Below are 25,818 nucleotides of genomic sequence, written 5' to 3' on the forward strand. Positions count from 1 at the left end.
TCATCACAATAATAATAATAATAATAATAATAATAGTAACAATCATCACAATAATAATAATAATAATAATAATAATAATAATAGTAATAATAAAAGAAATAGTAACAATCATAACAATAATAATAATAATAATAATAATAATAGTAACAATCATCACAATAATAATAATAATAATATAATAATAATAATATAAGACTTATAATAATAATACTACTACTACTACTAATAATAATAATAATAATAATGCTACCAATAATAATAATAATAATAATAATAATAATAATAATAATAATAGTAATAATAAAAGAAATAGTAACAATCATAACAATAATAATAATAACAATAATAGTAACAATCATCACAATAATAATAATAATAATAATATAAGACTTATAATAATCATAATAATAATAATAATAATAATAATAATAATAATAATAACAAATAATAATCTTAATAATAATAATTATTATAATTAATACTATTATAATTATTGTTGTTGTTTGTTTTATTAATATTAATAATGTCCTGCTCTGTCCACTGTCCTACCCTCTCTGAATGAAGTTATAAAAAAAAACTAACAGAGGTCCAGGTGCAGCCTGGAGCCGAGCCCACCTGTAAACAGATCAGGGCAGTGTACACCCTGGACAGGTGGCCAGCTAATCAAAGGGCTGGCACCAAAAAAACTGATAACTCTCACACTTTTAGAATGACCAATTAACCTCAACTTGTCCTGTTGGAGGAAACCCACACAGGCAGAGGAAGAACATGAAAGCCCCATACTGATAGGCTCCAGCTTGCCAGTGGATTCATACCCAACAGCCTCTTGCTGTAAGGCTAACCACTGCACCACCATGCCACCAAACTTTAAAATATCCAGTCTGAATTTGTCTGTCAAAAACATGTTTTTTTTTTACAAACTGCACTCACAGTGATGCTCTAAGTTTGCAGCTAGTTTCTCTGAATGAGTGTCTGAAACAAAATGTGAGTCCTTGCTGCAACTCAATACTGTCGTCAGCACAGACACATTGACATGTGAGATTTACCAACAAAAATCCCTGAAGAGAGTCGAAAAAGTAAATCCAGTGTTGACAGTAATGTCAGCAAGTCCACGGCTTGATGAGATGTCTTGTCAGAGCCAAGGAGTGAGAATATGTCAAACTCAGGACGTCGCTGTAGGGGGTGATGCTGAATAAAGAATGAGCTGCGTTACCGAAGTGGACGGCCGGAGCAGGAGGAGGGGCGGTGGGAGGTAACGGAGGGTGAAAGAAGCCATCGGAGCAGACAGCATTGCTGGTTTTGTCCTGTCTATTCAAAGTGACGGGGCTGACTGGCACATCTAGGCCAGGAGGTTGCCTTCAAGACAATTCTGCATGGCTCTGGATGATTTTCAGCACAGAGATGGGGAAATTTTGCTCGGCTAAGCTGTGTTCTGTAATAAAGCTGTTGTAATATTTATAATGAGGGAAGGCTGGAGCCATTATGGACAGAAAAACTAGGTTGCAATCAGCTGAATATTCAGGTTTTTGCAGAAAATCAGGTCTTCTTTTTCACTATGCAGGCATAATGATCTTTGTATTTGCATCTCTACGCTGTAGAAAGTATTGAGTTGGTATTTTTTTCGGTAAAGGCAGAAGCAGCTGAGAAAAACTGGAGGGTACAGGTGTGGAAAAGGATTTCTTGTGGCCTCTACCTCTCGCTGTCTCTGACTAGCAGAGGCTTTGGTGTCGAACTTGTGAAAGTTTTGTGCAGAACTCCATATATTTAATATGATTCACTCTGATAAAGTCTTCAAAAGAGTCAAATATGTTTCCATTTCTGCAGTTGCAGACGAATGTGCTCATGTTTCACATAAATTGCTCTTTGGATTTTCATTAAGTGCTCAAATGGATCTTGAGGAACAGTAAACAAAACCTAACTCACATTCAAATGTCAGGCCTAATGTAAACACATTTTGGATCTGATGGATTCTGCATTTTAGCAGTGCTGGTACCTACTGATGTATTTCCACATTAGATAGAGTAAAAAAATGGTGGGACAAAATATGGATACGATTATATATTTCCATCCTGACCTGGGTGATACAAATATCGATACACTGGCGCTAAATATGAAGATTTTAATTAAACAATTACAGCACAATAAATAGATTTTCCGGAAAAATTGACGCACCTCATCTCTGCTTCATAACCATGGTGTCTCTAATGACATGGATGAGGGGAAGTTAATTCAGCTGAAGAAGAAGGAGCTGACTGCTGCATAATACCAGAAGTAGACAGCGACACGTCTGACAGCGGTGAAAGAAGTTAAGAGATGTGCTTGAAATTTAAAAGTGAAAAGATTAAATGTAGCTTGTGCTAAATATAGCACATCTGCTAAAATGTTGGTTAGTGTGCATTATGCTAAATAAATTAACTCAATAAATAAGAAAAATAAATAAAAAAGAAAAAGTTATTCAAGCTCTTTATCCTGAGACGAGAGGAAAGGTGGAGGATGCATTCCAGTCTGTAGAGAGAGTTTACCTCATGACTCTGCATCCTGCAAAGAGTTATTATAAGTATTAAAAAAAAAGATCTGTATTCCATTTGATGCAAGCTTTGGCAAGAGCCGCATCTTAATAACACTGGGTGATGGTGCTCATGGGAAATGCAGGCTTCATCTTGGAAAAACCCTCCTGATTTTGTCTAAACAGTGAAGTTCCTCACAGTGCCTTTAATTTTATGTAAAAACGAAGATGTGTACATAGTTTGTGTTTGATGGTGCTGTGTGAGCAGGAATTTGTTTCCAAGGCTGCGTATGTACAAACATCTTCACACAAAAAAATCCTTGAAAAGTTATTGATAAGGATGAATAATCTAGTCAACAGAGCAAGGTTTAAGGGAGAACTTAATTTGAAAGTACAGTCACTGTCTGAGACTGTGTTGAGATTATTTAGAGGGAGAGGGAGAAACCCTACTGCTTTGCTAAGTCATCAAACACGTGTCCAAACACCGCAAGAGTTCTTCTTTGTGTACCTGGCATAACCGTCTGCCACATTTGGAGATGAAAACACCCAAAAGATAGAAACTAAACAAGTAATAAGCAGAAAGCATCGGCCAGAATGTCAGGTTTTTTAAAACGTAGTGCCTTAAAATGTGTGATGGGCATCAAAGTTGGTGGGCAGCGAAGAAGCAGGGTTAAACTGGTCTGTTGGAAAGAGAGGATGTGTGTGTGTGTGTGTGTGTGTGTGTGTGTGTGTGTGTGTGTGTGTGTGTGTGTGTGTGTGTGTGTGTGTGTGTGTGTGTGTGTGTGTGTTAAAGCATCAGCAGTGTGAATCACAGCATGCATCTGGATGAAAGAGCCTGAGCTTACGTACCCATCCAGCCGCACATCTGGCAGACTCCTGTTGAGGGCGATCATGTCACTGGCCATCAGATTGAACTGGTTGATCTTAAACAGCTCCTTCATTTTCTCCTGATCGTCTTTGGGGACATTCACCGCTTTGCCCATTTCCCCCGGACCCTCGTGGCTTCGAGATATCACCGCTGTAAAGTAACAGAAGTTGGATAAGAAAAGATATCCGATTAGAAATAAACCAAGTTATTGCTTTTTTTTCCCCCCGACTTTGGGGGTTAGAAATTAATGTCAGCCTGCACTGTAAAATAAATCACTGCGTATATAAGGTTGACTCTTGATAAGGAAACATTATGAAAGGACCTAGCAAGTTATTACGGCCCACTAAATTACAAGTGCTCCACACTTCCTCTCCTTAATGGGACTGAGAGTAATGAGAACTGACTGACCTCACTGACCCAAGTCTGTTGGCTCTGCGCCCTGTTCTTACCAGTGAGAGGGGGGGGGGGTTGTGGTTTTTCAAGAACTTCATGAACCCGGGGTACAAAATCTGGACAAATATTTAAAACAGAGGTAGTTTGTCTGCAAATGGGTCATTGACATGACATGCATATTTTTGTGTCCTCATCCATTATTTCTTTTTGAAATAATAAGTTATTTTTAAGACATACATCAATTGATTCTATAAAACCTGCTTATTTTTAATACAATTTCAGTACATTCAAATACTGAAATCTATTTTATTTTTAAGTATCTCAAACCCTGAAAATGTCAGGTGGCGCAACCGTCCGAACAAGTGAACTGACTTAAAACACTATAAAAATGTAATTTAATAATAATAAATTCAAATGAAAACACCATGGCATGATTTTATATATAAGAGTTTTGAAATACACATACTTTCATGAATATCAATAGATTAAAGGCACCTAAGGTTATTTAAAAACTTTTGTCCGGCAATTTGCATGTTCTCAAATGTCAGGGTGGCACCACCGTACTCATGGACCTTTTATTTTGAAAGTAAGTAGTTATACTGGACTTCAACATATGAAATAATTCAGAGGACCATACTAATTGTCATGGCTGAGTTAAAAGTTTTGTAGATGTCTCTTAACAGAATAGCTTCTATCAATTTATAGGTGGCCGGTAACACTTTCCATGTCAGATGGTAAAACCAACCTAAAACTGTAAAAATTATATTTTATACCTGGCCAATAGAATGCAAAAATCCCAATATTTTGTAAGTAAAAATATACTCACAAAATACAAATGTGTAAAGCACTGTAACAACTCTAAGGGATACTTCCTAAAACTTTCAGTTGGAATAAATTATAGGAAAGTACATATATTTTGACAAATATCTGGTTGCACCACCTGACATTTTTTGGGTGTTCAAGTTAAGAAAAGGGTAAAAAAAAAAAAGAACAACAACATTATTGCAGACACAAAAATATGCATTGCAACCATTCTGGAAATACTACTAAAAAAAACAAAAACTTTTTTGAGGCTAATTTGTCAACAACCCAAATAAAGATTTAGTGCAGGGAAATGATAATTAGCACACATTTGTGTTGGAAATGTGCCGCTTTGATCATTAAAATCATTACATAATCTGCTACTCTGAGAAAAAGTGTGAAGAGTATAAACAGCATGACCTCTGACTTGTACTGAAAGCATTGGGGTGATATGAAAGATGTAGAAGTGGACATCACAGTTTCAGGGATTATTTTCTGTCTTTTTGGAAAAGTGCTGCAAAGCATGCTGGGTCTCTGTCTCCTCAGGAGAGTGCTGCAAAGCATGCTGTTTCTCTCCCCGTACACTCTGTGATGTGTTATTTTCTACTATAGTAATACACCACAGAGTAAACATAATTTTCCAGATCAATGTGCCTGTAGAAATGTACTGCTATGTGATTTAATAGCAGTTCATGCACTGGCAGCATGTTTACAGGGTGTGCACATGTGTACAGTATGCTGCTGCCTTCCCCTTAATAACACTTAATAACCCTGCACATACAGAAAGTGCGATGGCTTTCTCACTTACATTTGGAGAAAAATATGATACCTCACACATCAGCAAACAGTGTACATTTAATAGAGATGGTGCAGGCTCTGTGCTTAAGCTCTCTCCTGGCTGCTGTGGCTTGAGCTGAGTGGGTATTAAGGCACAGCACAGTCCGGAAGCTATATTTAATTTTAGTTTAATCTATTAGGAGGTTTTGAATTCAGAGATTTGGGGGAATATTTTAATAGATGAAAAGAAGAATGAAAACAAAATCCTTTCTTCTTTGCTCCTACAGTCAAACGCCTTCCATCAGCATGGCTGTTGTTGCTTTTCCTGCTGCAGAGCCTGCTCCCTTCATCAAAGGTAAATAACCTTCCATGGATTTATTACTGTCTCCCTCACAATAATCTCTTAAAGCAGAGGCAGTGATTTGCATGAAAGGGGGACACACAGTTCACATTAGCAGCATGGCCCCAGGTTAAGAGGATTCCCTACAACCCCTCACGGAGAAGGGCATGTGTTCTCTGGATTGTTAACCTCAGCTGATCCTGCTCTTTTCTTTATGCTGCTGCTGACTCTCTGCATTTGGACACTGGCTTAAATGTGATGGACACAGCTCCTGAGCTGAGCTGGATGATTGAATAGAGTGTTCATAAGAACAAATGCCCAGGCTCTCCAATCTATCTGCCTATAGGAACTGATAACACAGATCATCCAGTGAACCATCATCACCAGCCTGGGTCAGCCAGGCTTAATCCCATAGGTTATATCAAAATGTAAAACTGCATTTTCAGTTTCTAATCAAACATGGGAGACCTGCAGAGAGCAGAATGCATTGTGATTTTTTAAGGAGACAGTCCGGAAGTTTTGATATAACAAGGTAAACTTTTATTCCCAGCTCACCTCAGCATTCCCGGGCTCTAAGTAAGCGCCTGTATGTCATAAAATATCTGACAAGTTCTGATGTTTGAAGCATGGATAAACAGATATATATACACGCCACACTCAAGTGTAGCTGTAACTCTGTCAGAATAATGTACTGCACTTAAAAGATAGCGTGAATTTGGCACATATTAATGAGATGTTTTCCATTAGTGCCAGAGTACATCTCAGTCAACACTACTGCTCACTGACTCTGCTGGAGCTCTCCTTATTTACCTCAGTTGCCTTTTTTACCATTTCTGTATGCTAGTAGCATAGCCTCAAGGCTGTGCTACCAGACTGAGTTATCTTAAAAGGTAAATTATGAGATTAATAGTCTCTTTACTTTTCATCTGATGCTATCAAGTCATAGTTAGAACTCGTAAGGTACTGGGGTTTATACTGTATATATTAGCATCAGGTTAAGCTGTGTTTATACTAGTGTACAAAACTAGTAAACAGGTATGAGAATGCTTACTCAGTAAAACTACACCAAGTATTGAACTTATTTGGCCTAAATTGTGTATAAGGCAAGGAAAAATCTCTTGCCTGGAAATATTCAAAGATTGTTCTTTGAAAATAACTTAAGGGGGAAGTTAAGATTAAAGATGATGAGTGTTCGAACCAAAATCAGAAGTTTCTGTATTTCAATCTGTGGTGTAAAACTGTGGAACAGTCTCAATATGGAGCTACAGCATTGTCAGAACATAATTCAGTTCAAGAAGAAGTGTAAATAAATGATTTTCATGAGGTACAAGGAGGAAGACAAGTTTTGATAATCACGAGGGGTTACTTTTGATTGTCGGTGTAAATATGAAGATAATATATGAAGATTTGATGTGTAGGAGTGCACTAATGCCAGATAATAGTGAATAAAGGGGTAGGATTAGATAAGTTTGAACTTCTTTCTACTCCTTTGCACACATGTAAAGTAAAATGTTTCAGTGTTTGCTAATGGAACTGATTGATTTTGTTTATTTTGTATAACTATTTCTTCTTTTCTACTTGTATGTTTTTTTTCTATTTTACTTTTACATGATCGAAATAAAGAAATCAAATCAAGTTGTTCAACATAAATATAATACCAGCATGGTTTGCTATGTTAGCACAAGAATGTGAAAATGTTTTCATTAGAATTTTGCTTGAATAAGCTGAATCTTAACGCAGCCTGAGCCACAAACATAGCTGTACTCACTGTTCAAACTGTTTGAATCATAACATAGATCATTTCAAAGTTTCAGGGTGTATTTCACTGGTGTATGAAGAGGTGTGACCACATCACCCCCGTCCTCCAACATCTTCATTGGCTCCCCATCCCCTACCGCATACAGTTTAAAATCCTCCTCCTCACCCACAAAGCCCTCCACCACCAGGCCCCTTCCTACCTCACTGACCTCCTCTACCATCACACTCCTTCCCGTAACCTGCGTTCCTCACACGCCAACCTCTAGTCTCATCCTCACGGAACCAAGCACCGAACCTGGGGGGACAGAGCCTTCTCCGTAGCCGCCCCCACCCTCAGGAACTCACTCCCCTCCCATATCCAAAACTGCTCTGACCCTTCAGCTTTCAAATCTCTTTTAAAAACTCACCTTTTTAAGTTAGCTTTTAATTTGTGATTGTACTGTTGTGTTGTTTTGTTTGATCTGTGTTCCTTGTTCGTTGCTTGTATTGATTTTAACAGTTGTACAGTGTCTTTGAGTTCCTGAAAAGCGCTATATAAATTAAAACAATTTTAAAAAGCAAGTGTTATGAAGCCTCATTGGCAGTCATCCTTGAAACAGGGTAATAGGTTGGATTAAGGCAGGCCTCAAGTGATCAGATACACCGCACCCATCTGACACACAACTCAGTCATGCCCCTTATTAAGCAAATTCATGTATCCCTCAAACTACATCCATGTTTCCTACAGTCTATTATCCTAATTGGGTTTCTTCTGCTTTCGCCACCAGCAAAAGACAATTGCTGTATCAGTACATTACATGAACAGTCCATTTGAACTACAGTTACTTCTCTATGAGGCAATTTGATTAGACTACTGTCCTTGAATGTAAAAGTATGTCCACCTCTGCTACGTTAAGCCCCCTTTCAGCGATTATTACTATTACGTCACATAACAAAACAACTGACATGGACATGGACAACTTTACTGCTCTTGAACTTTGATACCTGGGATATGATAACTTCACCTGATCTACTTTCCTTCTTCTTCTTCTGTTAAGATTCAGATTACTATCCTTCTACGCGCTCCTTCTATGCATTTATACTGTTTGACTCCCAGTTTGAAATCCAGCATGCAAATTGTGGAACATGGGTCAGACTGAGGTGTAAACATGCAAGAGAAAATCAATCCCCAACCGCTTTATCTAGGTAGGTTAGTCCGACTTTGAGAAATTCATCTTAGTTCGTCTATTTCAGTCGGACACACATGCTTACATGTATTTTAAAAGTCTAGTTTTAGTTGGACAGATGCAATTAATCTATTTTTTGCCAGAAAGTAAACATAATGACTGGAGGCAATGCAGTTTAATGCACTTCTGCCTCAACTTAATTTTTCCACATCCTTGGTTGCCGTGTGGTATACAGCTAAGGGATATATCATGGATCTACTAAGCCAAAGTAATGTTCTAGTAACCCTGAATTTCATACTTCACAAAGTATTTATAAACCAAATGTTAGCTTGTTTACATCATAAAAGCAGCCTTTCATTTTTCTCATAAAAGGTGATATCATGATATCAAGAAAATGATGAGGTAAGTGTTTTACACATAATGAGTATAAATTATTATGTATCATCCACAGCACTGTTTCAAAGTTGCCATCTATGAAAGGACACACAGTCACAACAGACGTGAAGACTAGAAAGAGTCAAATAAATCAGGTTTTGTCTGGTAGCACACAGGTCAGACAAGCTTCAGGAAACAAACTCTCTGTGGTATTTTTCAAGCCCAACACGGTCTCCTCCTGACACAGATCATTCATTATAAAAGATGGCCGCGATCATCGGAGAAGAAAACAGTGGCCCCTGTCCTGTCTCAGGTCAATCAATCTAATTCGATGTCCCTGCCTGCAGCTTAATCCAAGCAATTACAGTGAAAAGGTTTCTCTCACCCTCACAGGTAATGAGTCTTCAGAGACACAATAACTCATATTTCAGTGCTGGACAAAAATAAACTGTCACATGGCACCGTCTACCTGTCCACCATGTGATACATAAGCTCGTAATTCTGACAAAGTAGCAATACATGCGCAAATCTAGACTCTCTGTGGTATTTGTTGACCTTCTCTGTGTGATATTTCATTATTGAGAGTTCTCACGAAAGCTTATCTGGACTCTTATTTCTGATTCCAAATTCATATAATTTAAGGTGGAAACTAATCTGTGGCATATGGCTAATATGCACAACACTTTTCTTACACTAACCTTTTAGTGTTAGAACTTATGTGTCAGGTCCTAATAATCACTGAAAAAGTCATAACCTGAAACTTGTCATATCACATCTTGATAGTTTATAGTGCTACTACACAAGACTGATGTTTAAATGAGGAAACAGTATGTAGATAACAAATTTAATGAGTAAATGGCTCAATTAAAGGATTTCATTGACTTAAATTTTATGCTTGGGTTGACAAAATGATGTTGTTGAACTAGGCAAAAAAAAATACTGATAAGAAGAAGATTAATATGTACAGTTGTGCTCATAAGTTAAAATACCCTGGCAGAATTTATGATTTCTTGGGTAGTTTCTGTTATCATTATGATATAAAAAGAGTAAACACAGTTGTTTCACCCAATTGCTTCACCCAACCACTTACCATGAGTGAAAAAAAAGTTTTTCTCTTATCATTAATTTTCTCTGAAAAATGGCCAAAAAAAATCACAAATTCTGCAAGGGTATGTAAACTTATGAGCACAACTGTATAAGAAATGACTGAGCCCAAGCAATGTGAAGGTGTCTCAATAAAAACATGGAATGGTTAACATCAAGAAAACAACATGGTTGTACCAAGAAACATTGGTTATATTATTATTATTGGTTTTTAAATCTCTTAATGGTCTTGGCCCTTCTTATTTATCAGATTTGCTTTTATCATATGAGCCAGTGAGAGGCCTCAGGTCTTCAGGTGGTGGACTTTTAATTGTACAAAAAGTAAGAACTAAGACTCACGGTGAGGCAGCTTTTTATTATCACGGCCCACATCTGTGGAACACCCTACCTGAAGATCTGAAGGCTGCACAGAGCATGAACATTTTTAAAAGCAAACTGAAGAGCTACCTTTTTAGTCTTAGTTAGTTTTTCTTAAAAGTTTTATTTATTTATTTATTTATTTATTTATTTATTTATTTATTATCTATTTCAAATGTATTCACTTTTATTTTACTTTATTTATTTATGTGCTTATTTATTTATTTTAAGTATAGCATCTTATGTTCTTTGAATGGTTTAATATTTTAGTGTTTTATTATCTTAGAAATGTATAACATTTAGATGTGCCAACTGATGTCTATTCTACCTTTTTTTATACCTCTTGTTGTATGTCACACTGTCTGTCTAAAATGTTGAAAATGTTCTACAAATAAAGTTGGAAAAAAAAAAAAAAAAAAAAGAAGTGTATTTTATTTTGGTGATTTTAATTTCCTGTGTTGAGTTTTAACATCTTATTTTATCTCCAGTGTTTCCTCATTAAGATATCATGAGTGTTTCCTCAGTTCATTCAGCAACTTATTTTCAATTTTTTATTTCTATTGTTATTAGTACTATTGTTGCATATTGTGTTCTTAACCTTAGGATTGTGGGGTGGGTTTGGGGTCAGGGCTGGGGATGGGATCTTTTTCTTAATTTATTCTATTTCAGGTTTATTTTTTGTACAGCAGTTTGTGTTACAATGTCATTGTATGAAAAGTGCTTTATAAATAAAGTCTGATTGATTGATTGATTGATTGATTGATTGATTGATTGATTGATTGATTGATTATTTCATTGTTATAATTTGAGCATGTCTGTTTGGGGGGAAGAATATCTACTTGTAGAATTGTTTTGATTTTATTGTAGAAAACAAACCGGTGGTTTCCTTTTTTAGAGTAGAAGCAATGCTGCTGTAAATCAGAGTACAGATTGTCCTTTAGCTCTTTTCATTTTCACAAGAAAGGTTTGTTCAGCACTGCAGAGTTGTAGGCTGTATTGAAGCTTGATTCACTCCTTTACCCATATTTTTTACCTCCAACTCTTCCCCTCTGTTGCGCTCTGTTTCCTGCCTGCGAGTGTGACCCAGCTAGCATTACATTATATATATCAGAGGAGCTCCTGTTGAACAAACACCACAGCATGCCGGGAACAAACACCCTGCAGAGTACTACGCTGCTCTGTTGTACATCATCGCCCCATCTGCAACTTACTATGAGAATACCAAGTAAGGTGACGCTCTTAGAGAAAACAAAGACTCAGGGCATTTAGGATCAGATGGCTTGTATGACATTTCAGTGTAATATCAGCAGAGGAATGAGTACCTGGAAAACTGTAGGCAGCTTCTATGAGAGGAGGATGGTCTACAAACACCCTTAGGCATCACGACTGAGGCTTTTTCATCTCAGCTTCTTGTGCCTTTGTGTGCCATCAATACAACCAATCACATTCATTCCTTCTACAGAAGTAATACTACAGCTACGGACAAAATGAAATCCTGAAATTGAGCATGTTCAGGGTGAAAAACAGTGCATCTCATAGCATAAACATACAGTGGATAGCAAAAGTCTGCACACCCCTGTTAAAATGCCAAGTTTTGTGATGTAAAAAAGATGAGACCATGATAAATCATGTCAGAACTGTTTCCACCTTTAATGTGACCTGTAACATGAACAATTCAATTGAAAAAAAATGAAATATTTTAGGGGGAAGAATAAAAAATAAAAAAATAAAATAATGTGGTTGCATAAGTGTACACACCCTCTTATAACTGGGGATGTGGTTGTGTTCAGAATTAACCAATCACATTCAAGTGACTTTGATTAATCCCAATAAAGATCAGCTGTTCTAGGAGGATTTTCTTGACATTTCCTCAGTTGCATCTTACAGCAAAAGCCATGGTCCATAGAGAGCTTCCAAATAATCAGAGGGATCTCATTGTTGAAAGGTATCAGTCAGGAGAAGGGTACAAACATGATCCAAGGCATTAGATATACAATGGACCACAGTGAAGACAGTCATCATCAAGTGGAGAAAATATGGTACAACAGTGACATTGCCAAGAACTGGACATCCCTCCAAAACTGATGAAAAGACGAGAAGAAAACTGGTCAGGGAGGCTTACAAGAGGCCTACAGCAACATTAAAGGAGCTGCAGGGATTTCTGACAAGTACTAGCTGTGTACTACATGTGACAACATCTCTCCTATTCTTCATGTTTCTGCTGTGGGTAGGGTGGCAAGACAGAAGCTGTTTCTTATGAAGAAAAACATCAAAGCCCGGCAAAATGTTTCAAAAAAAAGTTTTCCAAAAGCATCAAACGTTTTATCGTCTGATGAAACCAAGGTTGAACTTTTTGGCCATATTTCCAAAAGGTATGTTTGGCATAAAATCAACACTGCACATCACATAAAGAACACCATACCCACAGAGAAGCCTGGTGCTGGCAGCATCATGCTTTGGGGCTGTTTTTCTTCAGCTAGAACCGGGGCCTTAGTCAAGGTGGAGGGCAGTATGAACAGTTACAAACACCAGTCAGTTTTTGCACAAAACCTCAAGGCCTCCGTTAGAAAGATGAAGATGAAGAGGAATTTCACCTTTCAACACGACAACGAACCAAAGCATACATATAAATCAACAAAAGCATGGCTTCACCTAAAGAAGATTAAAGCCAGAGTCCAGACCAGAATCCAGTTGAATATCTGTGTGGTGGTCTGAGGAGGGCTGTGCATAGGAGATGCTCTCGCAAGTGCGAGTGCTGATCTCATTCACCCACTACTCTGCTCAGCCAAAGTGAGAAGATTTTCTGTTTATCATTCTTAAGAAGATGTTCCATTTTTTTTATTTTTTGAAAAAAACTATCATTGAATTTTTGAGACGATTCTCGATTTTGGATTTTTGATGCTTGATTTTAAGATTGTTGAATTGATTAAGCTTCGCCCATGCTAAATTACAAATAACGCATTAACCTGCTGTTAAAGTACTGTTTTAAGTTTACTCATTTTTACACATACCTCAATGTTAAGTGGTCTCAGGTGGTGTGAAATTTTTTTATTAGAAGGTTCTTATAGGTTGCTCTAGCCTAATTCAAGAATTTAAACAAGTCCCTGGGATCATTTTTCCAGATCACTAAATTATTCCCTGGCAACTGAGAAATGCACAGATCATGAGAGAGCAGCTGCCGTTAATAAACGTGTATGCTGGCAGGAGATCACTCCGGCTATTTGGTGGTTTTCTGTGAGCGTAAGAAATGGGGCTGGCGTTTAGACGTAGGCAGTCGGGAGGCTGGGCCCAAATACTCTCGACCCCAGGTTAAGCAGTTATCAGTAACTCTGCCTGACTTTCCCTAAGCAGAAATCTGTTAATCAGACCCTTTAGACGGAGACCTGGTACATCGCCACCTGTGCAGGGGCTTGGTGTGGATCGAAGACACATGCTTAAAGACTCCTACAAAAAAAACGGAGTGCTGTAATAAAACCACAAGGTGCTTCAAACAGTTATTACTTAAAGGGTGTGTACACTCATCTAACCACATTATTTTATTTTTTATTCTTCCCCCTAAAAGATTTCAATTTTTTTTTCAATTGAAATGTGCACGTTATAGGTCACATTAAAGGTGGAAAAAGTTCTGACATGATTTACCTTGGTCTCATTTTTTTACATCACAAAACCTGGCATTTTAAAAGGGTGTGGAGACTTTTGCTATCCACTGTAGATGATTCGATTTACATCAGAAATGCACGCTCACTGAGGAACATTTTAATAGGACAACATCATCTCTGGGACAAAATTTTGCTTTGTGATGTTCAGACTCTCTGAGTGTGGTTACACAAAATCAAACCATGTTCCTTCTTTTCTTCTGTGTGTTTGAGACTAGGCAGAAATAGAACCATGGACACTAAATACTTTATAATTACTTATTTTTTAGGTTTTAAGGGAAATTATTTGAGAGACCTTTGTGTAGCCCTCTGCCTACTGCAACTGCTCCTTTCTCTACGTAAAAGGCTACAATGTGAAAAGTTTAAGCACATGACGACCAGTACAAGTCTCATTGATGCTCCCAGGGGATCCAGCTGTTTCAGATTGAAACTACAAAACTCTCAGATCAATGTAACAAATCACTAGTTCAGCCAGTGAAACATGCTCCCTTGAACTGAGCAAAAAAGAGAGCAAAGACTTTTATTCTTTTTTTTTTCACAAAAGAAAATTCCTTTTATAAATTTCTGCTGCATTCAGACATTGATCAGAATCAAAACCAACCAGCAAGTTCAGCGGGTGCGTTTTCCTACAGCCATGTGATTATTAAAGGGAGACCTTTGCACATGCATACGAGTTTAATTTTCACGAGGAATACTTTAAACCTGTTAAAAATGTTGCCATTCAGAGAGCTTTCTTGAGTCTGAAAACCCTGTAGACTAGGTTTTATGGGTCTGTATTTCATCATTTCACTTTTTAAAAAACAGCACTAATCTACCCAACTCAATTTGTCAAGCAAACATAAAATCTCACCTTAAGTTCATAACTGTCAGACTTAAAAACACAGACATGCACATGAGTGTCTGCTCACATCAGGTATAGGAGCACAACTTACTGGAAAGACCCTTATCCTCCTGGCAAAGACCAGGTCAGGATCAGTGACCTTGTCCAAAGATAACTTAGCAGAGTTAAATTAACTTTAATCCATCATGTCATCTACAGCTTTGTGCAATTCATACTACAGTAAGCAGTGATTTTAAATTACTCAACAAATACCTTATCTCTTCATATCAATGGTATTAAATCAAATTGCCCTGTGTAATGTGAAAGTGCCCCTCATATTGCCAATACCACAGACTCTCACTTCATTCTAGCCATACATGTTTTCAGGCGATTTATGGCCCTTTTCCACCGGCCTTTTTGTTGCGTTTCCACAGGTGCGGTACCCCGTGTCAGATACCAGATTTTCGTACCTGCTCTGCTCTGGTTCCAAGCAAGCTGAGCTGATACTAAAAGGTGACGTCTACGGACTGCCGGCCCCTAATTGGTCAGAGAATGTTGTCACCGAAGAGTCATGAGTGCAGCGCCCAACACAGGAATCAAACCTGCCATTTAAAAAAAAATGACATCAGTACTGTACAATGTCTGCACGCAAAGTTTCTCTGTGGTTTCTCCTCTCGCTCGGCCTGCGACAAAAAGCCACAGACCGAGCGAGCAAGTACATCATTGCCTCCTTTGTCCTCCATTGTTTGTGATTGTTGTTTTTGGGTCGCGTTCAAAATGACATGAACGCAGTTTCGCTTAGCAGTTTCACACAGCTGTGTTATGATGACCCCGCCCACCGTGAGTCGGTACTCGGGCTGGTGGAAAAGGTAGTCAAACCGAGTCGAGTCGAGTCAAGTAGGGCTGGAACTGTGTAGTGGAAAAGGGCCATTAGAGAGAGCTGCAGGGGAATGGAAGAGTAATACATGTTGGCAGTAGCTGTTGTAACTTTATTTGTATAGATACACTAAACACCTACAAATCTGTTCTTGAACATCTGTTGACACAGAAATGTAGGAGACCAAAACCAATGATGAGAAGGATAAAAAAAAAGAGTAACAAACAGAAAGAACTGGGCCTTGTGATGTTAGTGTTTCTCGACATGTTTCTAACAAATTAGATTCATAATAGCAAAACTCCCTATAAAGTTAGCAGCTACAGGCCCAAATGCATATCTGACTTGGTGGTGGAGACCAAAACTGAGCTAAAATGAGGCACTTCAATTTTCAAGCGGCCAGAAGCATTAGCTTGAAAGAATTTTTGCAAGTGCTTACAAATTGGTTACATCTTTTTGAGGAGAAATGTCTGCACATTTGTCTCAGTATTCATAAATGTAGACAGAAGGACCTACAATAATCATCATCTTCCTTTTCCTTTCTACCTTTTGCAAAAAAATGTCAGTACATTACCACAGAGCTTATTTTGCAAGGCGAATCCTGTTTGGCGCAACAATTCTTTATCAGCAACTGAATGCAATATAAATGTAATGCACACATGGTTATTTAAAAGAGGCTAAGAGAGCCTCCAGCCGCTTAAAGGCCTTAAATCTACTGGAAAATACAATAAAGACCACATTTTGATAAGACAAGCATCAACTTCATAAAATGAAAGTGACCCAACTTAAGGTTGAAGTATTACTCATTGAGGGTTAATGATGCGATTCAAGTGGTGAAGAGGATAGATCAGCTTTAATATGTTACTATTATGCTAGGAAATGCTGAGTAGCAATGAAGAGAAATAATTGTCAACACAAATGATATGAGGTGTCAGATAAAAACAGTGTCTTTGATCATATATATTACCACATGTAGGGCAGTTAATAAGTATAGTGACTCAGGTACGGGAGTAGATTTTTGTATTGAAATGAGTCTCAGTAGCTGGCAGCTCTGCATCCTTTCAACCTAAAAGCAGCTTAGCAAGCCTCTTAGAAACCTGCTTACTGCGGGTCATGCGAGGAAATGAACCCAGCTAATGAGGCCCTGCGGTTAAGTTTGATCTCAGAAACAGCTACCAGCAAACACACACACAGAGGGTGTTTCGAGCCATACTACAGGTCAATTAACTAGATTCTATTAAGGACTATTTGAGATTGAAATAAGACTTGATGCAGGGAGAAAAGAGAGAAGGAGAAAGCTCCAACAACTAGAACATTAGTGTTTACCTTTTGATTATCATAAACCACATGGTATTACTTTTAATGTTATTTATCATCATTTCTTGACTTCTGGATTTCATATATTTCTCTGACCTCTTAGGCAAAGATTATCCATGAGTGATCTTCATAAAATGCTTTATAACAGATGATGAAGAAAACGTTTAACATCATACTGAAAGGCAGAAGGAATTTAAATTCACAGGTTATGTTCATGAGCTTGTTTGACTGCTGGCGATCAAAAGAAAGACCAATGGAAAAATAAAAAAGTCTTATTTGTCTTATATAATTTGGGGGTATTTAGGTGAAGAATCAGATGACATCTGTAGAAACATTTATTCCAAAGACCTGATTTGCATTCAAGTTGTTACCTTACTGTTCTTAATGTCATCCATGCAATCTGTGTAATCACAGTGTTGAAGCCTTTTCTTTTCATGATACAATAACATCAGAGACTCTTGGGTGATCTCTTTTTTTTTGTTTCACTATCTATCACTGCATGTTGGTACAATAAAATGAATTACTTCCTTTTTTACCATTATCTTATATACATTATACATTACAGTGAACATCGCCTTCCCCTGGCCTTTTTGCCTTTATTCTATAGGACAGCTGAAGAGAGACAGGAAATGTGGGGAGTAGAGAGCGGGGCAAGATATGCAGGTAATGGTCAACCGGCCAGGAATTGAGCCGGCGACCCCTGCGACGAGGACTGTGGCCTCTGTAGGTGGGGCACTTAGACCGCTAGGCCACCAGCGCCCCCACTTTGATGAATTAGAAAAAAGTGTGACAGCAAAGTTTTAGAAATGGTTCAGGATAAGAAAATAAAAAAATAAGACTTTATTTATGTCATGCAAAAAATACAAATTGATGCCTTGTTGTAACAAATATTCAACAAAAAAATGTAAATGCTAATTTGACTTTTAGATATTCAAATAAAATAATTGTTACTCATTCAAAAAGCTACACACACAAACACACACACACACACACACACACACAACTTAACTTTTTAACTTCCTCTAAGTGGTATTAAATTCACTGACTGTAAACCCTTTGTCCCCTTAATACTCTTTGTATAATGAGCAGAGGAAAATCCAGCAAACTTAAAACCAGAGGGAGTTAGGAAGAGAGAGGGAACAAAGCTCTTAATGGGTCCCTGAAAACTTAAAGCTTGTCAGGTCTGTTGGGTGAATGAAACATGTCGCAGCAGCGGTGGGTGCCTACTCACCTCGGAGGGCAGGGAGCAGGGAGCGGTCTTTCCTATCATCACATTTGTTACACTCGCTGAAGTAGAGCAGCAGGAACACGTCCACCAGCACCCACACTAAAGAGGTGGTCAGCACCACCTTACAGTAGACGAACCGTCGCATCACCTCCCCTGGGACGTCTGCCAGGAAGTCAAACAGGGCGGGCGAGAGCTCAGGAGTTCTCAGTCTGCTGACGAAGCGTTTGAACTCTGGAGACCGGGTGAGGAACGAGGGAGGAGTGCGAGCAGGTTTGACCAGGAGGCATCATCCTACAGGAGAAACAGAGAGGAAATACTGAAAAGCTGGAATTCATCAATTTTACAGTTAATATGAAAGACAGCATGGGAACTATTGTACTGATAGTACACCATTAAATGAACAACAAACACTTGTAAAACTGGTCAGTTATCACCTGCTCATACTGCAAAATGCCAAAATGCATTTTCCCATTAATCTATCAACTTTTATACCAGCAAAGTTTCATTACTTCAAAGCTAGATCTCATCAACACAGCAGCAGCAAAACAGATACTGTGACACAGTGAGTTGGATTTGGTACCGATGTGCAGCCAAGTGTTAATGAACAACAGTTATGCCAGACGATACTATTGGCCCGATATCAGTTTCAAGTTATATCAGTAATTGAGTCTGTGCTTTTGAAAATATGCACAAATATAAAATATTGTTTTGAAGAAAGTACAATGCAGAAAGCAAAACTCTCAGCACTGTCTTAAGCACATGTAGCACAACATCACAGCCGAGCAGACAGCGGTCCACTAAAGGCTAACAATGTACGATCTTTTTCAAATTCTGGAATGATATTACTTCAGGAAGCAGCTTCCTCAGTACCATCACTCAGTCATATCTGTGTAAAATTACTCCACAGTTTACATAGGAGAGATATGAGGTGGCAGTGTGCGATCTGCCATCACATATAGAGAAGAAGAGCAAGCGCAGCCGCAACAAACCTGTGCTGCAAGTATTTCAGGAGGAGGAAAAAGTCCTCAAGTTATAACCATAGACTGTATAAATAATGGATGTAGTATACGTGATGTCACCCATCTGTTTCTGAAGCGCTGTTTTGAGGCCAATCATCAGTGAGAGCCATATTGGAAATGCTGATCTCAACCTAACTGCTGTCGAGCTAGTGTGATGTAAAGAGGCGGGCTTTGAGGATCCTAGCCAACAGCTACAGTGTTCCCGCCTGTCAATCAAGTCAGCTGTGCCTCTCGTAATGGAAAACTCATAATCTTAATATCTTCGAAATTGCCTTGTTATGAAAAAAATCAACCCTTTCACAGGGGCGTGTCCAGAACTTTTTGACCAGGAGGGCCCAACTGAGGCTCTCAAATAGCTAGGGGTGGCCAGTGCATTTACGTATAAATAACATTTACCCTTTCTGTCTTCATAACCTACTTTCATTAAAGTATTAAACAGTTGTTATATTCCTTTTGACTTAAAACAAAAAAAAAAAAAAAACATGACAAAGTGGCATAAATCTTCTAAGCTTAATTCTTTTAAGCTTAATTCTTTGAGGTCTTATAAAAAAGTTTTTTCAAAGTCACATTTTAGGGCACTAATAAAGAAATCTACTGTCAGCCTTTTAACTCATCCCAAATTACAGATTTTAACAGAAACCCACCTCTGACAAGACAAATAACCAATCATAGTTTAGGATTTTGGGGTCACCCCTCTGGACACACCACTGCCCGTACAGTGTGTGCCGATCAAGAGATGAGCTGTTCAGACAACACTCATTGGCTTCAATTCTCGCGGCCGGAGGTTGCCACTTGGTTTTAACACAAGAAATCATTCAAGTCACTTGAAAGGTTGTTTGAGGGAATACAAAGCAGCAGCTAGCATTAGTGCTAATCATCATAGTACTGACTCATCAGGCATTTGAGAACCACGATAGTTACCAGAGAAAACCCAAAGCTAAAACAATTTATGACAAAATCACAGCATTTACACTACTTGATGTCCCACTTTTAAGGATTTCCCTTGCTCATGCCACATTTGGAACAGTATTCTGAATCGCAGCTACTTTGCAAATGTATGGATAATGGATTCTACAATTCTACAACTTCATTTAGCAGATGCTTTTGTCCAAAGTGACGTACATCACAAGCAAGAATTTAGACTGGAGGGAAAAACATTAGTAAGTGCGACAAAGTGCTTCAAGTTGATTGGCCACAAGTTCTGCCATCCAGTTCCAGGTGAAGTGCCAGTTGTTGTTGGGTTTTTTTTTGTTTGTTTGTTTCTTTTTTGGGGGGGGGGGTAAAGATAATGTAGCCACAGCTAATCACAACAAATACTTCAAGTCAACAATATCGTTCAACATTCAACAGCATTCAATATTCAGTGCTAAATATTCAATAGGAGCTGTGTTTTAGACCTTCTGATTCATTCTACCCCTGAGGAAAGAGAGGAGAAGGGTCAGGTTAAGTGCCTAAGTGTTCCCTGAACAGTTGAGTCTTCAGACATCTCTTAAAAGTAGAAAGGGACTCTGCAGATCATAAGGAGTTAGGTAATTCATTCCACCAGTTGGGAACAGAAGAGGAGAAGAGTCAAGCTAGAGATTTAGAGCCAGGCTGGGCTGGGAGCACCAGGCGTCTTCCACAGGCAGAGCGTAGTGGGCAAGAGGGAGTGTAGACCTGGATGAGGGACTCCAGGTAGGCAGGAGCCGTTTTTTGAGAGCTTGTAATAAGAAGAGCTTTGAATATGATTGGAACTGCCACTGGAAGCCAGTGAAGAGAGATTAACAGCGGGGTGACGTGCTGTTTTGGGCAGGTTGAAGACCAGATGTGCTGCTGCATTCTGGATCATCTACAGAGGTTTAAGTGTACACGCAGGGAGGCCTGCTAGAAGAGAGTTGCAGTAGTCAATGCAAGAAATCACCAGGGCCTGTACCAGAAGCTGTGTGGCCTGTTGCGTCAGGTAGGGTCTGATCCAGGGTCTGATCCAGGGTCTGATCCTCCTGATGTTGTAGAGAGACAAGACCGAGCAATCGAGGCCACATGAACCTTAAAAGGTCAGCAGGTCATCAATCATGACACCCAGATTTCTGGCAGAGTTTGTGGGCAGAAGTTGATTAGATTCAAGCATGACACTAATCTGTGGTTGAACGGAGGGACACGCTGAAAAGATGAAGACATTTACATGAAAAAGATATTATTGCATGCACAGGAGTGCTCTAGTTGAGTTCAAGTTGCTGATTATATCAGTATCGACTATCAGGAGCATGTTATTGTTGGTTATCAGTATCACCTCAAAACTCATATCATGCATCCATCCCTAAATTAGACTCTGACAGAAGAAGGGGAAGAGGAAAGTGAAAAAAATAGATAGCAGCTAGCTTAGGGGTTAAGACTTAAAGTTATTTTTAGCAGATCCTGTTACTCCAACCTTGGCATCATAAAAATCAGCATTTTTACTATCAGGTATGTTTATTAAGGCATGGCAGGTGGCCAATCCAGTTTATAGTACCACAGCATTTCCTGGCATCATGCTGCTTCACTTAAAATATGATTCAACTGAAGGCAGGAAAATAGCTTTCAAATTTGGGTCAAAGACACCGCTTTTCTGGTACAAAAATCTGTATTAGCAGATAACCTGAGGGAGGGAAGATATCAGAGTCATTTAAGGAGGAGAAAGACTTAATCATGAGTAAGGTCCCTGAGATATGTTTGAAACAGGACAATGCATGGTTTGGTAGAATAGACAAGGGGTTCCCAAAGCGTGGGTCGGGACCCCCTGGGGGGGCCAGACAAAAATTGAGGGGTCGTGAGATGTCTTCCAGAATGTTTTTCTTTTTTAAAGTTATGTAAAAATAGTAAATTTTACACATTATACTAAAAAATAACGACAAAAATTAATAGCTAACCTTGAAATAAAACCTTGAAAATAGAAAATGTAATGAGTTTTCTGCCTCTCTGTTTGCCAGATGACTCCTAAGTTTGGGGTTAGTGAACAGTTAATTATCAAAAGCATCAGTAACAGTAGATTAATTCATAACAGCACATGAAACACAGCTACATGCTCATATAGGTAGGCTAATTTTCTGCAGACCAGCTAAATGAAGCCTCATTAAATCACTTTGCGGGACAGTGGGGGTCGCGAGTATCTTGGCACCTATATTTTGGGGGTCGCGGGATGAAAAGTTTGGGAACCCCTGGAATAGACTGTCAAACTACATGCATGTTAAGTGGTCACAGGAACTACCAAGCACACATTTGCCATTTGTGCACTGTAGTTTCTTGTGACTTATCACCCATATATTTGCATAAACTAACACTATTGGTCCAAATAATTTTTTGGTCAAGCTCTAAAATAACTCCTACACACACTGCACATACATATATAATAATAACAATAATAAGGCCCACTTGAGTTTGCAGCAACAGTGTTCCAGGCAGAAGCAGCCTGAGCTTGAGAGGTCTACCTGATTGTTTTTGTTTTTCTTCAAAGGATTTTCTTCTTATCTTTGCTGTGTTTTAAAACAGTCTCACACAAACCTGTACAGGGATGTTCCCAATGAATTTCACCCTCAGCTTCCCACATTAAGAGTGACCCGGACCGTTCATATTCCTCCATCTGAAAAGATGCTAATTTCCTCTTTACAAGCTTCTCCCACTTCATCAGTAGTACTGCACGGACCATCTGGGAAGCTTTCATACCAGGGGCTATTTGCGGAGGTTAGCTATCTCATTGGCAGGGCATGTATTCCTCACAGCGGTTCTGATGAAAAACAACATAATTTTCTGTCAAACAGGATTTCGACTTGACTGGAATTATAGGTTTTTGTTGACTGAAAGGCTTATGAAAGTATAATCAGAATGATGGAAAAAATGCTTTCAGCCACCAGAAGCCACATAAAAATGGCAGCCTTTTCTAGTCACAACAGAAATACAGGCTTAAAGAAATATCAAGAAGTGTAGTTGACTGTAAATGTTCCTGTTAAAATAGAAAAAAATGAATACATTTATGTATCATCTGCAAACGTATATAGCTATAATTTCATGTACCCTGTACTTTTAAAAGCAGCGGGAAACGCCTGCAGCACCTCCTTTTGGGAATCTGACAGATTTCCTTATCTTTCACTTGCAGCATGGTAATGATTTTGCACTCCACACAAACACACACACACACTGTCCTCTCTGCTCCCTGTCTAAATGTCCATCACAAGCTCTGACACTGCTGCCCTGGGCTAATTCTTATCTCATTCCAAAAACAAGGCAGCCTATGTCCAGCTGCATTAAGAGCTTCAGAATCAGACCACAGAGTTATTTTAGATCTCACACAGACACAATTCCCTCACCATTCACTGACTTTTAACCCAAGTAGACGGGCACAATCTGGACTTCCAGATAATGAGTATAATCAGCAAAATGGTCTCAGTAAAACTCAGCTGATATCCAAGGCTGCCCGTCTCATATCACGACCGACTCACGAATGTAGACAGATAAATGATGATGCTTTCTGATGTTGACTGTTTGCATCTCTAACCATCTGCTTATGCTCTGGCGACAGAGACATGTTTGGGTTTGGTACCACCAACGGTGCCACAGGCAGCTTGCTGAAGTCTCGTCCGAAGAAGTCTTAGTCAATTAGACTAACCATCTGCACAGATGAATATTTATTATCTGCAGCACACAACTCTGAAAACAGGTCCCTCCAGTCTTTACGAGACACTTTTCCACTCCTTTTGAGACAAGTGTTAACCACCAGACATTATGAACTGTTTTCCAAAGTGACACTTAATTTGTCATTGATGTGAAAAGTCTGGTACAGTGCTATCAGCCATATTTGCATTCCTTGCTCATTGAATTTGAGTGCTGCTTATACTATGGGTGCTGTTGTCACACTAATATGATACTGTCCGCAGTGATACAACTGGACACAGTTCAGATCAACACTTGAAAGAAAAGCCTGTGTGATGCAAATGGATAAGACAAGATAGTTCTCTGTTGCTGATTGTTTGGAAAAGGACAGCAATTTAAGTTCTATGCTCATGGGTACTTCAAGAAGAGAGGGTGGAAGCATTCGCAAGTCCAGATCTTTAGTGTAGGTTGACTTTCAAACCACACTCATGGGTCTCTATTATCACAAACAGATAGTAAAGTGGTCCGTTAAACATCAATAGTTATTGAGTGCTGAACAAATTGTTTATGGAGCATTAAGAGCTGAAAACACTTGGAAGCTATAGTATTATATAGATAGAAATACAGAGTTGTGGCATATTAGCATTGGCCTCCAGTAAAATTGCTTATCAACACCTACCAAAAGAACATGAGGTAATAGAGCTCATCCCAATAAGCCCATTAGGCCAGTGACTGTAGCTTCTTTACAACCCAAACAACAAAAAGATTAGTTGTAACTCCATGGTGGTTTCAAGGTGTGGTATATAGGCACATACGTGATTCTTACCATCCTGTATTTATGTGGATGTACATGATATGCTGGCTTGACAGACAATTCTGTAATCCCCTGGATGTGGAAGGAGTAATAAAACGCACTGTAAACGCAGCAGCAAGATGCCAATGAACACTCACTCTCAGAGGTAACCTTGATTTGATGTTATGGCAAATTAAAAGCATCATTATCACATCTGAGGACGCGTTGTTCAACGCAGTAAACGTGACAGTGTTTGCCCTGATGAAATGTATACACGCAACAGAAAATAAGGATACAGTCTGCTTACCTAAATTATGGATGTAGTGAACCAGTGACCTGTTCCAGCCTCGCACTCAGGCAACGTGTTGAACGCACACAACATGACCTAACATACAGTACACATAATGGCTAAATTAGACTCGGTACATTGCTCCAAACGACGCGCAACATCTCGTGACGACACCTAAGTTACAGTCCATCTTAATACAGAGTAGTCCACGGTCCCGCGTGATACTGTCCGTCCAGTAATGCCGCTCGTGGTACCTGTTTGGACTCCTTGATAGGATTTGTCCCTCGTTGAGTCACAGTGCACCGCCGATCATGCACAGCCTTCATTAATTTCTCCCACTCGATTTAAATGCACTGCGGTCAATGCAGCATCCGTCTCCGCACGCACCTGTTCTCCGGCTGAATATTATAACGGTAAGAGGGGACAGGCGAGATAATATTCAGCAGCACAATCTAACCTCAGCTCACAACCGACCTGCCAATGTCTCCTTTTAGCGCTCCGATTGGCTGAAAGAAACGTCACTCATGAAATCTTCTTGAAGAAGAGCGTCACGGGCGTCTGGTAAATGTAGGCGACTGCAGCGTCATCACCACTAGGCGAAATACAATCATAATACTGCGATTTAACATGCAAAATAAGATTTTTTTTGCGTTACTGTTGTTTATTTTAATTACTTTTAGCTTGCCTTCACTCAGAATTCATAAAATACATGATAAGAGGCTTTCTTTGAATTTGTTTTTGATAAGTAAGGATGTACTCAACTTTAATGACATTT

The 25,818-nt window shown here is 38.8% G+C and overlaps 1 protein-coding gene across 2 annotated transcripts in view; it reads right to left on the reverse strand.

Moving 5' to 3' along the window:
- galnt13 (UDP-N-acetyl-alpha-D-galactosamine:polypeptide N-acetylgalactosaminyltransferase 13) overlaps positions 1–25,550 on the reverse strand; it is a 58,192-nt gene extending 32,642 nt beyond the window's left edge. The window contains exons 1-4 of one of the 2 annotated variants that reach the window (XM_034694694.1): positions 25,298–25,535; positions 25,062–25,139; positions 18,344–18,631; positions 3,356–3,524 (exon numbers count right to left, since the gene is read on the reverse strand). In XM_034694694.1, the coding sequence (XP_034550585.1) occupies positions 3,356–3,524; positions 18,344–18,485 (311 nt within the window). In that variant the 5' untranslated portion in view covers positions 18,486–18,631; positions 25,062–25,139; positions 25,298–25,535. Of the gene's footprint in view, positions 1–3,355; positions 3,525–18,343; positions 18,632–25,061 lie in introns of both variants that reach the window. The other variant, XM_034694695.1, reaches the window with a different exon arrangement.
- Positions 25,551–25,818: the final 268 nt, after the last annotated feature.

This window comes from Notolabrus celidotus, chromosome 10, assembly GCF_009762535.1.
Source record: "Notolabrus celidotus isolate fNotCel1 chromosome 10, fNotCel1.pri, whole genome shotgun sequence".
Taxonomy (NCBI): Eukaryota; Metazoa; Chordata; class Actinopteri; order Labriformes; family Labridae; genus Notolabrus; species Notolabrus celidotus.